We start from the raw sequence: 21,351 nt of genomic DNA, 5'->3' as shown, positions 1-21,351 counted from the left end.
CGAGTTCGCTAAGGACGGCACAGTCCGGATTAGCGGGGTCTAACGGTACACCATGAACTATGATTCACAGCAGTGACATATCGTAAGTGCTGATATGGAGCAATATCATAAAAATTCTTTGCTGTTGGTGTCTCTATTCCTGTGACGTGCGCGGATGCTATGCAAGAAGGAAAACACCCTTTGTTTGACGTGACAATTAAAATGTCACGTGTCACGACCGATTAACGAGGGAGATGACACAGGAGGTCCTTCTCGCGCCGACGTGGAAATGGTCAATATGGTATCAGTGAGGATTCTTGTGCAGCCGATAGTCGTTTTGTTGACATTGAAAGGTAGGTTTACGCTTATTTATATTTTTCAATAATTAGTAGGTGTGCATTTGTGATTTTACCTGACATCAAATATCTCCAGCAATTGTTGTGAACAGGCTGGGAGCTTATGTTCCAGCTCAAATGTATGAGGCATTCCGCAAAGGCATTAAGTAAAGTATGTTTGTGTAACTGTCATGTTTATGAAAGTCATTTGTACAATGTTGGTGCATTATAAAATGTACCTGAGTTTGTTACCAATAACGTTGATTCAATTTCCAGGTGTTACCGGACAATGGGGCGGAGGTAACTATGACTGCATGCGTTATAAGTATTGTAATTCCTTGTTGAGTCAACGTGACTACAACGTTAAAACGCGAGGCATGAACAAAGATTGTTTAATTGTCCATTATGCATGAAGTATGTATTATACATACAACCAAAATATTATACATAACGTAATGGTAAGATGTAAACTAGTATTAAAATTAATTTAAGAATCATATTTTTTTCATATCTTGGATGGATGATGTTTTACATGTTGGGCAGGTTTATGCATTGTCCCAACGATTTATAGTGTATGTCATAACACTATTTATATTTAACTAAACAATGATTTCAGGGGAACTGCTAGGCAGTCCTTTAAGTAAGTATTGGCTATGGCACATTCACGAACATGTTGTGGATCACAGCTAAACCTATGCGATATAATATTAGTGTGCAATGTTCCCAGTTCAATACAATGTAAACACTATTCACAGTTCAATACAATATGTACAATATTCACAATTCAATACAAAGTCTACAATATTCACAATTCAATACAAAGTGTACAATATTCACATCTCAGTACAATATGTACAATATTCACAGTTCAATACAAAGTGTATAATATTCACATTTCAATACAATATGTACAATATTCAAAATTCAATAGAAATGTACAATATTCACAATTCAATACAATATGTACAATATTCACAATTCAATACAAAGCGTACAATATTCACATCTCAATACAATATGTACAATATTCACAATTCAATACAATATGTACAATATTCACATCTCAATACAATATGTACAATATTCAAAATCCAATACAAAGTGTACAATATTCACAGTTAAATACAATATGTACAATATTCACAGTTAAATACAATATGTACAATATTCACAATTCAAAACAAAGTGTACACTGTTCACAATTCAATACAATATGTACAATATTCACAATTTAAAACAAAATGTACAATATTCACATCTCAATACAATATGTACAATATTCACAGTTCAATACAAAGTACATAATATTCACATTTCAATGCAATGAGAACACTATTCACAGTTAAATACAATATGTACAATATTCAAACTCTATGCAATGAGAACACTCTTCACAGTTCAATACAAAGTATACAATAATCAAAGTTCAATAGCATGTGTTACATATTCGCAGTTCAATGCAATGTGAACAATATTCACATCTCAATACACTGTGTGCAATATTCACAGTTCAATGCAATTTGAACAATATTCACATCTCAATACACTGTGTGCAATATTCACAGTTGAATACAATGTTAACAATATTCACATCTCAATACACTGTGTGCAATATTCACAATTCAATGAAATCTGAACAATAGTCACATCTCAATACACTGTGTTAAATATTCACAGTTCAATGCAATTTGAACAATATTCACCTCTCAATACACTGTGTGCAATATTCACAGTTCAATGCAATGTTAACAATATTCACATCCAAATACACTGTTTGCTGTATTCACAGTTCAATGCAACGTCAACAATATTCACCTCTCAATACTCTGTGTGCAATATTCACAGTTCAATGCAATGTGAACAATATTCAAATCTCAATACACTGTGTTCAATATTCACAGATTAATGCAATGTGAACAATATTCACATCTCAATACACTGTGTGCAATATTCACAGTTCAATGCAATGTGTACAATATTCACAATTTGTTAGTTTACATTTATGTATCTCGTCACATTAAGAACAAAATGAATGAGTAGTTGTGTTACTGAATTCATAAATACAAAAAAAATATTGATGATAGGCCTGATAGGATATAGATACCAAACATAGAAGGTTTGTTTTTCTTACTAAGGTGTCGTCAATGGCAAATGGAATTAACCTTGTACCTTTAGCCATATCATGCTGAGCACGTAACATATGCTGCATTGTTAAATGACAACCACCAAACAACGCCACATGTTGGCGGGGTATATTATCGGGGTTCCATTAGCCCTTCATTGTTTGTGTTCCAGTGGAGTCAGCTTTGGCCGGGCCAGGATTCATGGGTGGAGGTAAGTTATATCGAGCTACTGTCTGTCTGCTTGTTTGTTGTTTAACGTTGGTTGGTTGGTTTGATGTTTTACGCCGCACTCAGCAATATTCCAGCTATATGACGGCGGTCTGTAAATAATCGAGTCTGGACCAGACAATCCAGTGCTTGACATCATGAGCATCGATCCACGCAATAGGGATCGATGACATGCATCAACCAAGTCAGCGAGCCTGACCACCCGATCCCGTTTGTCGCCTTTTACAACAAGCATAGTCGCCTTTTTACGGCAAGCATGGGTTGCTGAAGACCTATTCTACCCCGGATCTTCACGGGTCTTGTTGTTTAACGCCGCACTATTCCAAATGTATGACGGCGGTATTTGACGATTTGGTCACTCGTGTCTCCGGTGCAGCATAGCTACTGAAGGCGCCGAGGCAACACCCTGCCCCGAGACTGCTTCTGTTGTTTCGTTCTTGGAGCATAGAATCTGTTTCGGTTTGATCGTTTCTAAACGCCGCACTCAGCAATATTCCATCTATATGACGGCGGTCTGTAAATAATCGAGTCTGGACCAGACAATCCAATGCTTGACATCATGAACATCGATTTTTGCCACTGGGATGCGATGACATGCATATGCTTCAACCGAGTCACAGAGCCTGACAACCCGATCCCGTCAGCCGACTTTTACGACAAGCATGGGTTGCTGAAGACAAGACCGAATGTTCATGGGTGCCGAACTAATGTAGATACATCTGTGTCTGCAATGTCAATTTCCGTCACCTGAAGTCAGCGACAATATAACCTCGTTATCATTGTATAATTGTTAGATTACATCTATTCCATCGACGTTGCTTCTTCTGGCTGTTTAGAGCACATGTATTGTCGTATAGAACAGATACATTACAACGTTATTTCAACTTCTGGTCGTGAAGAACATATATATTGTAACGTTATTTTAACATATGGCCGTGCAGGTGAGGCACTGGTACGTTATGACAATTTAAGTCATAAGCAGGAATCTGCCGTAAAAGGCGACTATGCTTGTCATAAGAGGCGACAAACGGGATTGGGTGGTCAGACTCGCTGACTTGGTTGATACGTGTCATTGTATCCCACTTGCGTGGGTCGATGCTAATGATGTCAATCACTGGATTGTCTGGTCCATCCTCGACTATTTACAGACCGCTGTCATATAGCTGTAATATTGCGGAGTGCGGCGTCAAACAACAAACGAACAAACCAAAGACATTAGTAGGAATCAGCATTCGGCACTATACATTATAATGGTTTTAACTCTTGAAACGTTTGTCTTTAAACAGGAGGATTTGGCATGGAGCTAGGAGGAATGGGGGGAGGAATGGGCCAAAGAGGAATAGGGGGTAGCGGGGCCGGAAGGAGTGCTGCACCTCGAGGAACGGGGGGTGTGGGTATGCCAGGGGGATTCCGTACGTATACAACATGATCTTTTGACTTGATAGAGCGCATGTCCTCGAATACTGGACCTATATTCAGTCAGCTGTGCTGTCTACATTTGACAATGTTTGAGATACAATCGAGAATGATCGTTCTTCGAAGATTTATAAAAGCGTCATATGACTCTTTCTCAAAAGTTGTTTAATCAGGGTTGCAACATTCAAGGCCTAACTACAGCTTTCAAAACGCTTTGTTGTAGACATGATTGTGGAGGACATTTCCAATCAATGACAATAATGATGCAATTCCTCTTCTTGAACTTTTCATGTGTTTGTGACCGGTGCTCAGTTTTCACGAACGCCTGTTTTCGTCACGAGATGATCGTGATTGATCAGCACATGTTTAGGCTAAAATCTGAATCGTCAAATGAACCGTGTTTGGGCAGTTATTTAAAACGAATATTAAACGGGTGTTGTTGCTTGCGTTTACTGAATGCAAAAATTAAAACACCTAAAACATAAGATAACTGGTATGAGTTGCTCGTCTTCATGTGGCCTCTGTTCTATTCATACTTCCAGCCAGTACTCGGGGATACTCGGTGCTTAACATAACATCATACAAATAGTTTAGGATATACAAGATACCGTATTCGACGTAATAAACGCCTCGCTCTAATAAGCGCCCACGGCGATATTTATTAATATATTGGCTTATCAAATATACAATCCCAATTAGCACCCCTTTCGATTGATCAATGTACACAAGACTTATTTATTCGTGTATAATACGCACTCGTGTGTTATATGCACCCTTAGTTATCGGCAATTAAATTCTGGAAAAATATATCTGTCGTATATAAACATTTCAGGCTGTCAGCATAAACCACGAAATTTATCTTTCAACTCGGTTTTTTTTTCACCAAAATACCATTCTAATAAGAGCCCCCTATTTCTAATTTTGAGAGCGCCCTGGGCGCTTATTATGTCGAATGCGGTAACTCAACTCCATACGAAACAGAGATGTAATGATCACGTAACGCGTATCTTTTTATAGCATTGCTATTGTTAAGTGACACAATCTTTTACGAATGACAAACACCATTATTGGCGTAATGCTTATTGACGTCATGTCAACACGGTTTTCAATATAAGAGTAAACACGGCTTTACTACAGCAGATTATCAAGTTGGGATATTAAGCTGGGAGTGAGTTGGATTTAACGCCGCTGTTAACATTATTCCAGTTATATCACGGCGTGTCAGCTTGATGTGGGACAACATCAACACTCGTTTCGTAAAATAAGGACCACTTTCATGTTTGGTAGAGCAATGGATAAACATTCATATTTGTTCAAAACGTTTTCATGAACATGCTGTTCTGATAACATAATTTCCCTTCTCTGTATACAATTGTTTAGTTTGATAAAGATTCTGTGCCATGTTAATATCAATAGAAATTCTCTGTTTGTGTTACAGCACTGATGTCCTTAGACCAACTAGGTATGTGTTACCGATTCTACTGAACAATGTCTGCATCTTTGAGTCAGTGGGAACTAATTACATATCTGAAGTCCATCCTTCTCTTAAAAGAAGAAACCCAAGAAGATCATGATTAGAATAGGTCTTCAGCAACCAATGCTTGTCGTAATAGACGACTATGCTTGTTGTGAGAGGCGAATAACGGGATCGGGTGGTCAAGCCCACTGGCTTGGTAAATGCATGTCATCATATCCAAATTGCGAAGATCGAAGTTCATGTTATCAATCAGTGGATTGTCTGGTCCAGACTCGATTATTTCTAGACCGCCGTCATTTTGCATCATTGTGTTGCCTGTTTTCGTAGTACCACGTGGGTAATAAAGTAGGTGTATCCTACATAGATATAGGTGGGCCACTTTGTATATATACGCATGGTCGATACTCTAGTCAGATAATGACAGACATGTCTGACGTTAAAGACAAAGACAATACATTTCCTTTTCAAATATATACAGCAACAATATTAATTTCTATCGCCATGTTCCGAATAGTTTGCGATACTGTCGGCAGCGGGACGTTTGATTTGTTCGGAAGTGTACAATCACGTTGCGACAGTTTACCGGTCGTGGGGAAGTTTGTTTTGGACAGTAGTGTAGCGGACTGAATCTGCATCATCAAGCCTTGTGTACATGTGATGCGCATCTTGTTTCAGCGGAGTACAATGAGATGCCTTACTTCCAGCGCCCTCTAGCGGCCCGGATTGCGTCAGCGCAATGGAGATGTAAGTATAGTTATATCTTTCAGAAAAGCATTTGCTGACAAGAAATATCATTACCTTTGTGATTCTATACACCTCGTCAAAAGTATCACAAATTTGAAATGTAATTGCGAGTTCATTTTGAATGTAGAGATTTTCATATGTGCACTGTGTGTTGACATATAATCTGCCTGTAGAATGTTAGCCACCTTACCTGCGAGCCGTATGCATACCGAAGGGGTCTCTATAAAGAGTTTCATGTTTGATGAAAGAAAGGTGATGCGCTTTTACTGCTATTAGTTGAATGGAAGTTCTACCAATTTGAAAGTCTGTCTATGGACCGACTGTAACAGTTACTGAAATGCCTAAGCGAACTATCCCAGAAAATCAAAGTTGGCAAATCATTGACATGCACCAAACTGGCATGTTATATCGGGCCATTGCCACCGTGTTGATCATTAATCATGCTGTAATCAGTCGACTCATTAGAAAAGACACATTGACTGAACATGTGAGGGACTTTCCGAGATCAGGACTTGCACTGTTCTTCGTCATCACCGCCATACCTACAACAAAGAGTCCCTTACCACCTCCAGGCGTCGACTGAATGCATCAGGATGAAGGCCAGGAGACCAATAAGACGTCCACTCCTCACCCCAACACATGTGGGACCCTTAAGCCTGGTATCAGGCTCGAGCACACACTAGAACTTGAGGTCATGGAGGAGGATTTGTTGGTCTGACGAGAGTCGTTTTTAATTGCACCCCCCTGATGGTAGGACTCATGTCTGGAGGCAAAGGGGAACCTCTCATTATCCAAGAAACAGTGGCGTATGGTGGCGGCTCAGTGATGGTATGGGGATGTTACTACATTGATTGTAAACTTAATTTGGTCACAGTTCAGGGGACATTAAACGGACCAAAGAACTAATATACCAGCTTGGACGTTTTTTGTTGTTCCTCATTTGGATAACCCTGCACTTGCCATGGGCGACAATACCCGACCTCACCGAGCTGTGTCTATCGCCAAAACAACACCATAGGGACTCTGCCTTGGTCTTTACCAAGACCAGACCTGTATCCAATCGAGCAGCTATGGGATCAGCTGGGACATAGGGTTAGAACCAGACACGATGCAGAACAGAATCTCCAAGGATTGGCCAAGGCATTGCACCAACAATGGCATCACATCCCTCTGTTGGGGATCAGACATGAGGAGACGTCTTGCGGGTGGGATCCGTGGACGGGGTGGCTATACCAGATAGTGACTTACACTGTTGATGATTTATTTAACTGTGACACAGGTACAACGTTACTGAGACAAGTACGTGTTGATCTGTACTTCTCATCCCTGAACGTTACCATACTTATCCTGCCTCTATATATCCCAAATTACAGTCCTTGTAGTCGCTGGGGAATAAAGTTGTGTTTTTCTTGCTAATGCTCATTTTCCCCTATAATTCAGAAAAAAATACCCTAAAGTATTGCTTTTACTTCGCTTTCCAGCTTCTCCCTATCCATTTGTTTTCTGATTCTCAAAACATATTGATGGCGCGATACTTTTGACGAGGTGTATATATACACAGCTACGACATTTTCAATTCATGATGGGGAGGTCGGGTAGCCTAGTGGTTAAAGCGTTCACTCGTCTCGTCGAAGACCTGGGTTCGTTTCCCGACATGTATACAATGTGTGAAGCCCATTTCTGGTGTCCCCCGCCAAGATATTGCTGTAATATTGCACCACACTCACTCACTCACTTCATATAGACTGTATATGTGCAATGCGCAGTGGATTCAGAAGTTGAAATCCCACTGTGGTGCAGGTCTTACGCATTTATCATTTCGGTGAAACCTACTAGCACGGCAAACCAAGGATAATAATCGGGGACTCGAATCCCAGCTGGGGCGGTCGGGTAGCCTAGTGGTTAAAGCGTTCGCTCGTCACGCCGAAGACCCGGGTTCGATTCCTGACATGGGTACAATGTGTGAAGCCCATTTCTGGTGTCCCCCGCCGTGATATTGCTGGAATATTGCTAAAAACGGCGTAAAACCAAACTCACTCACTCGAATCCCAACTCATATGATCCGGGTACATATAAGGGCTTCAACTCTGCAAAGTAGGTTTTGTCGGCAAAGGCAACTGGCCCACCAGAGCCCCAGCACTTCAAGTGGGTGTCATTGTACAATCAAATACGACATGATTATGCATGTGTCGTCGTTTTCTATTTAATGCCCTTATACTACTAATCGTTAAAAGGGGCAGTCGGGTAGCCTAGTGGTTAAAGCGTTCGCTCGTCACGCCGAAAACCCAGGTTTCATTCCCGACATGGGTACAATGTGTGAAGCCCATTTCTGGTGTCCCCCGCTGTGATATTGCTGGAATATTGCCCAAAGCGGTGTAAAACCATACTCACTCACTCACTCACTAATCGTGAAAAGTTAGAAACTTTAACAAAACTTAAGAAAATTTATGTTTAGTAGGTCAACCAGGCATATTGCCAGGGACTTTTGAAGCGTTCTGTCTGCCTCAATCAATCAGTGATACATACTGTCGTTTCACTCCTAGGATTAAAATATATGAAATACAGAACCTTACAAATAGCAAGATTACATATGATCCCCTGACCTCATGGCGGTATCAGGTCGTTCCATGATATACGCGGGTCATGGCAAGCCATATGTTATCTACATATCCTTGTACACACGTGTCTATCCTTGTACACAGGTGTCTGTCCGTGTACACAGGTGTCTATCCTTTACACACATGTGTCTAGCCTTGTACACACGTGTCTATACTTGCACACAGGTGTCTATCCTTGTACACAGGTGTCTATACTTGTACATAGGTGTCTGTCCTTGTACACAGGTGTCTATCCTTTACTCACATGTGTCTATCCTTGTACACACGTGTCTATACTTGCACACAGGTGTCTATCCTTGTACACAGGTGTCTGTACTTGTACATAGGTGTCTGTCCTTGTACACAGGTGTCTATCCTTTACTCACATGTGTCTGTCCTTGTACACAGGTGTCTATCCTTATACACGGGTGTCTGTCCTTGTACATAGGTGTCTATCCTTGTACACACGTGTCTATCCTTGTACACACGTGTCTATCCTTAAACACACGTGTCTACCCTTGTAGGCACGTGTCTATCCTTTACACGCGTTTTTAACCTAGTTCACACGTCTATCTTTGCACACACGTGTCTATCCTTGTACACACGTGTCTATCCTTGTACCAACGTGTCTATCCTTGTACACATATGTCTATCCTTGTACACACGTGTCTATCCTTGTACACACGTGTCTATCCTTGCACACACGTGTCTATCCCTGTACACACGTGTCTATCCTTGTACACATATGTCTATCCTTAAACACACGTGTCTATGCCTGTTTCTAGCCCAGATGCCGTCTATGCTAGGACCGGATCCGCTCCAAGGGGGATGTAAGTTTCTGTCCCAACTATTGCTGGAATCTACAGTACCTCAGCCACTAGCAGCAATGTGATGCGATACACTGCCATTTCCCATAGCTCATGTCACGTCTCGAAATAAAACCCTTACAATAACCATAGGAAATATCTGCTTAAAGCAGGGTCCATTATATGATTCCGATCGTATCATAAGCATTTGTTTATGATGAATATTAGGATGACACTAGGTGTTCTAGGATAACCGTACCCTAACAGTAATCACTATTACCCAACGACTGAAAGCTGTTTGTCAAACCTGGAGTCAGAAATTCATAAATGGTTTACCTGAAGCGTTCGGCCGGCAAAATTGCTGTATACGAAAAGCTGAATTTGTAAATGTGAGACGGTTCAAGCAGTGCAGCCATGCTGACGTACTGTAGATTCTTAGGTCCCTGGGTACCTCGTTGTGTTGGTGTTTGCTATCTCACACATCACATCACCAGCAAGACATGTTGGTGGAAAACCTTTAACTCACATTTGCCATTTGTTTCGACATCTTTCTCAATTGAAGAATACTTACATAATAGCATTGACAACGTCAGTACCGATTGAAAGTCTCGTGGTGTTGTAAGATAAAAAACAGCAATTATAATATAATAAATATGTTTACAGATAAATTAACTTCATTATGGAAATTTAAAAAAAATTGATTTGATTATTTATCGCTTTTATAATATGATGGATATATGAATGGTAATTTATTCGATCGTATCCGACATCAAAATTAACATCGTTTTATATATACATTGAAACCTCTTTATCTCGAAGTCGACTTCAGTCAAACTGTCGATAAATAATGTGTGTGAAGCGGAGAGCCGGTTATGGGGTACCGCTGGAATATATTCCTGTTGAGAAAACCGCTACGATATGTCAGGCATACTAATACGCTCCATAAACACGAGGCATTGTGTGAAGAAGCCAATCAACGTGTTTTTGTGTCATTGATGGCTTAAATACTGTAACATAAAGCATATCGCCTTAGACGCTGTAAGTTCGAGTTCGCGTTGACGAGGTTTCGTTGTATGCAGTGTGTACTTGTGTGTTGTGTTGTGAAATGATTACTTGGAGATGGTCCTGATGTTCGTCCTTTCTTGCAGGGCAGCTCCTCGGGCGTAAGTGACTCTAGCATAGATGGCGTTGTCTGGGTTTGAGGAAACGTCAGACATGTCACGGTGTTAGACAAACAAAAACGTTCGCAAAGAAGTGGAAATACTAACAAACTCTTTTTATTTATACGTGTCGTCATTAACGAAATAAAGTATTGGAAATACCAATCCAACGTTCTGCAGTTTGTCCCGTATTGAAGGTGGTCTATGCTGAATCGCGGATGTGCTAGGTTGAAACAATGAAGTAGTAAAACACAGATTACATTTATATTGCACGACTTTATATTGTTTAAGTAAAACATTGGAGGAAGCAGGCATAAATTAATGCAACGTGGGCTAAGTATTTTGAAGTCATCATGACAAATCCTTCATGAAAGTGACACCGTAATTTGTTAAGGACTGTTTGCTATATGAAATTCATGAACGATGTTTTAAGTACATATATTTCGTGATCTAAATGATGTCTGTCATAGAGACATGGTTAACGCTTCCGAAGCCAATACATTTATCAGGATATAGCATCATTCATTTTTATAGCAACCCCGACGGTCACAGAGAAGCCTAAACGGTATATGTGTGAGTATACTTCTGTAGCTATACTTCATGTGTTGCTATACTAACGTGTCCAGCTAATTAATGATGTCATATACACGAACGTGCGACCGTTTGATATTCTTAAGGGGACCTATGGTTTTGGAGAAAATAAATTTGTTCCCGACAATCAGTCCCAAGATATTGTGTCCCCGGGTTCTAGGTCAAACTGGAGATGCTGGAGCAAATAATGGGTTGTGGGACCAAGAAATATGATTTGCTACTTCTTTCAGAGAAACGTGATTGATGCCAGTGAGCAATGGTTTAAAAAAATCTGACTCAAGATCCTGAGGCCAAGTACACTATTTAAATGGTCATTAATCTGTTTTGAAATATATCAACATTAATGGTATAAATATTGTCAAGCATTCTCTTTCATTTATGCTAGTTTTATTGTCATTATTCTTGAAACAAGATGCATTCTGTGAATCCTGAATCTAAACAGATTGATTTGCTAAATTTATTTATTTCGTCTAGAAATGTGGATTTAGGGGAAAATAAGGAATAATTTATTTATATCGTTGCCACGTTGTAGCGCAGGTTTCGATAGTTGAACATGTGTTAATGCGAACACTGGAACGTAAAGATGCTATCACCGATTCAGTTGTTTTGTTCTGTCATATGATCATATTTTCCAGATCCAAGACTAGGGAATGAACCAAAAGGTACGTTGTAGACATTATTCAAACAAATGCGTATGTGAGACTTGATATCTGATTCATCTCCTGCTCCTTTCGAGGTGAAAGTGGCTTTAACGTCGCGCGTCCAAGATTATTGCACTTATATAGCAACGCACATGCACGTGTGTGTGTGTGTGTGTGTGTGTGTGTGTGTGTGTGTGTGTGTGTGTGTGTGTGTGTGTGTGTGTGTGTGTGTGTGTGTGTGTGTGTGTGTGTGTGTGTGTGTGTGTGTCGGTGTTTGTGTGTGGCTGCGTGTACTAGTCCGGACTTATGCCGGTTTTATAGTGCTAAGCCCACTGAGATACCATGCCGCAGTTGAACATGAATACCCTACTCAGACACAGTCTACTGACTCCGAGACGATCCATCCTTGTTTAAGACCATTAGTGTCGATTGCCAGACAGGGTAACAACAAGTACCATATTTTAACGACTTTTGTTATGACGCGGCCGCGTGCTCCTGTTAAAATGAAAACAATTAGTGGATAAAAGTTTTTATTCTACTTTGCTATTTTTTAACAAATTAAAATGCCATACCACATTGTTATAATATGGGTGTAAATAAAAAGGTTTCTAGATACATTGACTATGCTACATTTGTAAACTGTACAAGTGTTGTATAGAAGTGTAATAGTGTAATATTTCTTCTGTTGTTAGTCAAACTAATCAGGTTCCGTATCGCATTGGTGTATTGTATGGCTACATATCCTTTTCTACTAAAACGAGAAAAGAAAGACAATTGACTAAATATGTTAAGAACATTTGTTTGATAGGCAGAGAAGTTGATGGATGACAAAGTAGATACAATTTATGGATAACCACTTCTGTAAAAAGCGACGTTTCGGTTAAGATCATTTGTTTGATAGGCATTACAAGTTGATGGATGACAAAGTAGATACAATTTATGGATAACAACTTCTGTAAAAAGCGACGTTTCGGTATAGATTCTTAAACCGTTGCAATCAAGACTGAATGAGGAACATTGTACAGGATATATACAGTAGGTGAAGGATGAACATTAGAGGGTTTACAGTTACAACAATTGTATACATGCGTGGGACAACAGGAGGAGGAGTGACAACAACAGAAGGATAATACTGTCACAACACGATGGACAGAGAACACATAGGGGGATGCCAATTGGACATGAAGCCAATTAAACAGGATGTGATTTTTGGTTAATGAGTCCATAGTAGGCGGATGGGATGAAATAGCCTCGATCTCTGTTGATTGATGGCTTGTTGCGGCAAATGTGAACTGCTTCTGTTAGTTTTCCTTTAGTGAAATCATGGAGGTTGTTGGAGAGGATTTAGACGTAGTCCCAGTGTTGTGATTAGGACAGTTGCTGATATGGTCCGAGATGGCTGATTTACTGTCTGATTTGATGGTTGAGGTTTTGTGCTCTTTGATTCTGATGTCGATGGGGCGGGATGTTTATCCATAAATTGTGTCTACTTTGTGATGTTAAGATCAGTTCTGTTTCAAAACTAAGGAGAACATGTTTATTTTCATAAACACCATAACATATCCCTGAACATACCACTGCGCTGTTTCAGGTCCCGTTGGTCCAGACAAACATGGTAAGAATTCAGAATTACTAATTATTATATTGTCACTGCCAATTCCATGAATATCTTTTACAAACAAACGTACAGGCGCCCCTTGCCACATGGGTAATTCTCTGTGTCGTTTAATAGTGTGTTCTTTATAAAACAAATTGTGATTATGTTTTGGACACTAATGTGAATATTATCCTTTTATTTTGTTCTTAGTATAGCACCTGGTACTATCACTGATTTTCACTGATCCATTTGAACATATTCACCACTAGTGTGCCTTTAAGGCCTAATAGAATCTCTTGACTAATTATTCTTTGGCGTTTACGTTTCACATTGAACACTAATCTTGCAATTGGTTGTGGTGTTCATAAATGGATTGCAGAAATATCACCAATAGAATCTATTCTTTTGTAGCATGGAAAAAGCTCAAGGCTACCTTTGGTGAGTATTTCTAATGACGATGTCACATTACTGATGACAAGATTGTATAGGTGGTGAACATCACGTAATCTGATATTAAGAACGTGTCGATGTAGACTCTTACATCAAGCAAGTGCTGTATGACGTAAGTTGCCAAGGCATACCCCACTTGTAAATGCTTCTCAAAGATCGAGGGTTACATATGTTGTAACGTATTAGTATTAATACTTTACTTTAACCACCGGTAAGACCCGAAAGCCTGATGTCAACGCTGGTTTTCAGACATCCAACAGCTATTTTGCCTTTCACGCCCGATGGAATCTGGTTCGGCTTCTGGTCGAGATTGGTTGTCATCTGGCATTATTCTTTATATTTACTGAGGATAAATAGATTTTTACATTTAGGAACTTTTTTTTATATACATGTATGTTTATGCTGACGGCTTGTACATAGATCAAATTCACAACACATGTCTCATGGGATTATTGTTCGCTTATTTCATTTCAGACAAAACATTGTCGGTGTTCCCGACTCAGCAACGGAATAATTTGAAACCAATTCACAGTAGATTCACCCAGGAGCCAGCCCATCCCACTCAGTCTAATGTCAAGACTCACTACCCAGCTTCTGGCTTTCAAAGCAGGCCTCCTCATGGACAACACACACACAACACACACAGCACACACAACACACACAGCACTCACAACACACACACTGCACCACACTCACGTCTTGCAAGTCGACTTCCAGGCAGCCATTTAACGACTAATGTCAGACCTTATGTCGGTCCTACACATCAGTCTCTGCCTACGAATGTCCATGCGCCAAACCCCCAAGTCCCCTCCTCACCTCAGTCGGTGTCTCCTTCAGCAGGAGGTTTGTTAAACACAAAGCCGCAGCCCAGCACTGGTGTCAAGTACAAACACACCGTCCCGGTTTCCCCTGCCTTTCATCAGACTAGTGTCTCACAACAAAATCAGCCCAACCTGACACACTATAATTCAATGCCATATCAGGGTTCGGGAAATATTCCCACGAAGCAATCATCTTCTTTTACATCACGAGGGGTAGTTCAAAGCGGAAGGCCTGTAGCGTCCAGTAGTTTAGCCCGAACTGGTTCCCAGGCCTCGTCTGTAAGGGGTGTGTCCCAACCTGTGCATAAACCAGCCTCGGGATTTAATCAGTTATACGTACAGTCGAACACTGGGTTATATAACTTACAAGGTATCAAGGCCCCGGATGTAGGATACAATCAATTTGGGCAATCCAACTCTGCAATAATCCTAAATCCAAATCCTAATCCTCAGATAGAATCCATGAGACAGGCTGTGCAGAATGGAGCAAGGTTTGGAACTGTTTTGAAATCAAACAAAACGGCAGGAATCGTTTCCACTATGTCCCCATCCACAGCAGCACCACAACAGACAAAACCGCACGCTGTACAACCGCCCACACCGTTGGATGCGTTAACCCAAGCAGCGGAAGGACCATCTATATTTAACCTCAACTCAGTTAAACTTAATGGCGTAAGAATTAGATCCGGCATCCCTGATGCAATTCCAGACCCATACATTTCTGTTACAAGTTCTCCCTATCTGGATGCCGGTAACTTGTATGGCCTGAGACAGGCGCCACAATTCACAACACAGTCATGGGGCTATGCTTCTCCGGTGACCTACTACCCCATTCCCCAGACTGTGTACCCAGACTATTTTACGCAGGCTCCTTATTACCAGGGGTATTATGACTTTAACCCACCACTGAACCAAGTCGCTTCAGGCACTGTAGGTTCTGACTATATACACGGAGGTTTAGTGCTTCAGCAGAGCCAGAACTCTCTATATCAGATGGGCCAAACAGCCAGGAAAATAACCACACTAACCCCAGCTACGTCAACCCTATACGATCCAACAACACAAGCACCGATCACACAACCAACAAAATTGTCATCAACCACACATGCACAAGTCACACAGCCCTGGACCACACCACCATCGACCTCACAAACCACATCGACACAACCACCTACCACAACCAGTGAGAAGTTGACGACACTGTCAGTTTCTATGTTACCGTCTTCTAAGAAGGTTGAGGAAGCTACTCCGCTACCAACACAGGCAACGTCACGTCCATCATCGTCTTCCCCACTGCTACACATGAACCCACGTTCACAGAAACTGAATCCCGAGAGAGCATCACTATATCGAGACAGACAGGTAAATATCAGACCTGAGTATCTCCTACAAAGAGACAGATACCGGTCTGTATGGAATGTCAGACCCAATTACACCATGGGTCAAAGGCCAAGTCATATTAAACCAAATCCGAACCCTCGTTTTCCGTTAAGGCAGCCTACCACTGAAGGTACATCGAAGCTGATTACTTCAACTGCAGAACTGATACCGACATCAACAAGTTCTACTGCAGAACTGGTACCGACAACAGCAAGTTCAACTGAAACAACAATTTTACCGTCAACAGCAGACCCAACAGCGGAACCAACAGCAATTCCCACTGAAAAAAGCTCAACGTCGGCAACCACGAACAGTTCAGTCCAGCAAAAGACCGAAGGACCACCAGCCATGGGAACTGTTACCGAGGGCCACAACCTGACGAAGCCTCTTCAGGAAAACGCTACATCTTCAACCATAGTCCAGTCCAGTTCGTACCAAGAGGTGTTTAATCAAAGACACCAGCAGTTTGACGCTCAGATTCAGAATATGGACAGACTACAGATGATTGCCCAAGAGAATGTTGATTCGCAGACTAGAAAATCGGTAACAACAAATCCTTTCGTCAACACACATCCGACCACCGAACGCTTGAGTCAGACACCTAAGTCAGCCACACCTACAGCAACAACGTCAATACCGGTGCCCGTGTCTACAATACGTGTAACCGCATCGACAGCCACTGCGTCTTCACCAGCACCTCTTACCACTATCCAGACGCCGACGACAGTTACAACTACTTCACCGCCTACAACGTCACAAGTTAATGTATTAGATACAGAATTTACGACGTCACACTACACAGATTATCTTAACAGTGCGGGTAGGAACCCTACATTGATCGGGCAGTCATTGGTCCTAGCACAAAATAGGTTTGACCCACGCGCCCAGGGACATCTGAACGTGAGAGGTGGAATTGAACTAAGTGACCAAATGCAGTTTTCTGGTACTGGTGAACCACAACACGGCCATCTTGCTTTGAAGCAAATGGGAAGCAATATAGGAATCACGGTAAAACCAGTTCTTACTCAACAACCTACAATACCTCCAGGAAGAAGGCACTCCAGCTTGCCACGCCGGTCGTCTTTCATCAACAATGCTCAGACCATGAGACAACACACGCCAATGCAGACTTCAGTCCGAAACATGTCCGGGTTGTACGCTACACCAGCTCCCAAATTTCCCCTGAATACGAGAACAACGGGTGTACAGTATCAGTATCCTCAGCGTGCGGTGCAGCCACTTCGAGCCTTCCCCGTTAACAAGCAAACCATGGCTAATTCCCAACGATTTGGGAGCCAGGCTGTTTTACCAAGAAACCACTTTCCTCAAAGGCAGCCTGTTAGGGTGCATCCACATAGAGTCACACCACTACCAACTTTCCGCAGACGAAATTTCACCAAACCGACATTACCTCATAAAACTGTACACAATACGTTTCGAAATGCATTACACAAAGGGTTACGTCCAACTCACCACTTCATCAACCACCCTGGAATGCCGAGAGTTCATGGTCTAAAGCCAGGTTTGCCAACAGCCCTTGGAGGTCAGGGCAACCCGAGACATTCATCTAAAGTGACAACTAGACCCGTCCCAGGCTCACATCGGGCAAGTACTGGAGGAAAGAATGTTCCTTATACTATTGCAGCATCTGTACCATCAGCTCATCCTCCAGAGTCTGTCCAAGTGAGAAACACTTTGTCCAAGACAAGACCACATGGTGGCAAACCAACTGTGCCCCACAGTCATCCTAGCAGTGAACCTAAAGGAAGACCAGGCCATCCTTCCGTGACTCGTCCCCACCAGAAACACACAGCACATTCTCCACGGTCAACCCCGCTACCACAGAGACCCCCATCTAGATCCAATGCCATAGCCTCAACTGAACACCCACGAGGTCAGCTTTCTGCATTGAATAGTGGCATTAGTAAACTAGCATCTGCAATACTGACCAGACAGACACAAGCCGTACACCCTTCAACGATTCCAAGAGCAGTTGGTCAAAAGGGTCATCATCACACAGCTTCCCGCCATCCTGCTGCACACCCACATCCGCGCCATCGTTCAATGTTACCACAACCAGCGCCGACGTCAGCCCAGCATCGTCCTCTACTGTACTCTACTCTTGGGAGTTTCACAGCGGCGGCCAAGACTCATCAGACCTTGCGTGTAGGGAACCCCGCCAATCAGATTAAGCTGACGTCAGCTAATCCCCGGCCTCAGCATCCAACATCTGGCAAGTTAGAGATTCGACAAATGAAAAGTAAGTGTCGAGTGAGTGAGTGAGTGAGTGAGTGGTGGGGGGAGTGGCTGAGTGAGTGAGCCAGTATTGATTAGTGTCTTACAAGTTATGTTTTTCAATGTAAGGTCTATCTTAAATTTGTGTCTTTATTTGCTAATAGTGTTCAAGTGGGAGATTGTTTTCTGTATTTGCTATTAGTGGTAGTAGTAGTAGATGGTCTTTCCCAAAGGACAATCGTGCACGAACCACTTTGAACGTCCTGTAGGTGTGCGAGGATCTTTCGATCGTCTGTTCGAATCCCATATAACCTGATTAGGATTGTTCCTTGTCCGCACAATACCCGTACTTGTGACTAACACCAATGTTGGATAGCTTTTGGGCTCTCCTCTCATAATCCACTCAAATCAATCACGTCTTCCCTCGACCTCATACATCGAACGCTTTCATTGTTTGTTGGTTGATTTGTTGTTTCATTGCCCCACTTGGGCGGTGGGGTACCCTTGTGGTAAAAGCCTTTTTCTCGTCATGCCGAAGACCCGGGTTCGATTCCTCACATGGGTGCAATGTGTGAAGCCCTTTTCCGGTGTCCCCCTGGTATGATATTGCTGGAATATTGCTTAAAGCAGTGTAAAACCACACTCACTCACCAATATTCCTGTTATATGGCCTAGACAGACAATCAACTGACACAGCTTGACAAGCCTTGTCATGTAACTGGGGATCTAACTGTGATACCAAATAAGAAACTCATTAAACCATACACTAATAGGTTCCTTGCTAATGGCATGTGTACCTCGTTCTTTCCAGCGGGCCAACCAACTCCAAGAGCCATCCAGCCAAAAGGTACGTTACCTTGAGTCCCTGTGTCTAAACATGCCACATGATCTCGAGTGATATCTTGAAGTGTCTTTAACATTGTTTTTTAGATCAGTATTTTCCAAAATTTACAAGGAAAGGGACAGATCATGTTTGTGGGTGCCTATGTTTTTACACATGGATGGACTAGTAGCCAAAGGCGTCTTTAATCGAGTTGCGTCCCTTAATCGAGCCAGAATCCGATGATCGTGGATTCGATTCACTTAGTCCCATATTTATGATTATGTTTGTCATCGCCATCGAAAACTGAATCATATCACTCCACATTAAGCAAGCCCTCGTGAAAATCCGGGTTCGAACTCGGGGTAAAATTGGTCGTCAGCCATCCATGCTTGCCGCAAAAGGCGACTATGGATCATGCATGTCATGGTATCCCAATTGCGTGGGTCGATGTTTATGATGTCAAGCACTGGATTGTCTTGTCCAGGCTCGATTATTTACAAACCTCCGTCATATAGATGGAAGAGTGCGGTGTTCAACAACAAACACACCGTCATATCACAAAACTCTATTTAAAGCGTGTAAAGCTGAAAATTTAGGGTCAACCGAGTCAATGATGCATGGCATGATCAACAGTGTATTTGTTTACAGGCTAACTGCTGCTGGGCGGAGGGAGGTACATCGCGAGATGCCCTGTACACCTGTCTGTATATGAAGACTACAACCGGGCTGTGTTTCCCAGTGTTGGCACCGCATGGTTCCTGTACATGTTTCTTAAATAGTGATTCAGTGGCGGATCCAAGCTCTACGAACCAAGGTTTGGGAGTGTGTGTGCGGGTGGGGGTGGGGTGTCGTGTAATGGTGTTCGAAAGAAATAGATACAAGTATCATGAGCCCCAAAAGATGTGATTATATGACTGAAATAAATAGTAACTGATCATTATCTGCCACTGCTATTATGAAACACCCCCGCCCCTACCCCGACTCTCGTCACTATGCCCCACCCACTCCAACCACAGGCTCTACACACACACTGTAGTTAATATTGCATCCTCCTCAAAGCACCCCCTCCCCCCCTGCCCCACCCCCAAATACCCAACCCCCCAAAACACACACACACACACACACACACACACCGTTAAACAAGCATGGATCCGCCGCTCACTTAACTGTTATGTCTACTGAATCAACCTATATTTGATTTGTACAAACATATAATGGATTCTATTTCATCTTAATAAAATGTAATTATCGTCAACATTGTGTCGTGTTTCCATTTGAACGTGTACTTGGGAAAACACGCGTCATTTTGAAGACACGCAACTTGTAAATGTAACAATGTATGAGTGAGTGAAGCTTTACGCTGCTTGTTATATTCTATAGCACCGCGGCCTTTGGATCAAACAAACCATCAGAACAGACCTTTTCCGCTGTTAACACAGTGGGACAACAACCGATAAAACACTGGACTTTCACATTAACTGCGTCTGTAATCTTTTCCAGGAACACAAAAGCGACACAAACCTTTCTATAATTCTCTTCTGAAAGAAGAGTCCAAACTGTGATTCCTACTATTTCATAAGCATGTGTTTGTGAATCTTCTGAGTCCAATGTGTAATTCCGACTATATCATAAGCTAGTGTTCATGAATCATAATCAAATAGTGAAAACGTGACAATTATTGAATGATATTCTTCCATACCGATGCTACCACTCACATGCAAAGGCAAATCAAGTGTTCACCTGACCAAACACTTGAACACATGATGCAAGTCAAAAAAGGGAATGGCATCCGACAAAATTGTGATCATATGACGCTGAAGTAAGAGCGTGCTCGATTGCACCTCACAAGTTCTGAAATGTGGACACCAAAGGCTGGAGCTGGGATACTGCTTTACAAAAAGGGAACATGGACTATTGAAAGTCATCCTTCTTGTCTTGCTTCTTTATT

General features: G+C 41.8%; 1 protein-coding gene across 1 annotated transcript; it reads left to right on the top strand.

Annotated features, from left to right (window-relative positions):
* Positions 1–268: 268 nt before the first annotated feature.
* On the top strand, positions 269–20,965 carry LOC139460369 (mucin-2-like). Its single transcript, XM_071241861.1, has 15 exons — positions 269–332; positions 591–614; positions 2,610–2,648; positions 3,952–4,077; positions 5,520–5,543; positions 6,234–6,302; positions 9,685–9,729; positions 10,854–10,868; positions 11,400–11,438; positions 12,092–12,118; positions 13,689–13,712; positions 14,106–14,132; positions 14,619–18,605; positions 19,392–19,427; positions 20,904–20,965. Exons 1-15 carry the CDS (start codon positions 269–271, stop codon positions 20,963–20,965), a joined length of 4,608 nt encoding a protein of 1,535 aa, XP_071097962.1.
* Positions 20,966–21,351: the final 386 nt, after the last annotated feature.

Source organism: Haliotis cracherodii, unplaced genomic scaffold (genome assembly GCF_022045235.1).
Source record: "Haliotis cracherodii isolate W230 unplaced genomic scaffold, xgHalCrac1.p SCAF_14, whole genome shotgun sequence".
In the NCBI taxonomy this organism is placed as follows: Eukaryota; Metazoa; Mollusca; class Gastropoda; order Lepetellida; family Haliotidae; genus Haliotis; species Haliotis cracherodii.
The sequence above is the reverse complement of the archived record's forward strand: the minus strand, read 5'-3'. Positions and strand labels throughout refer to the sequence as shown.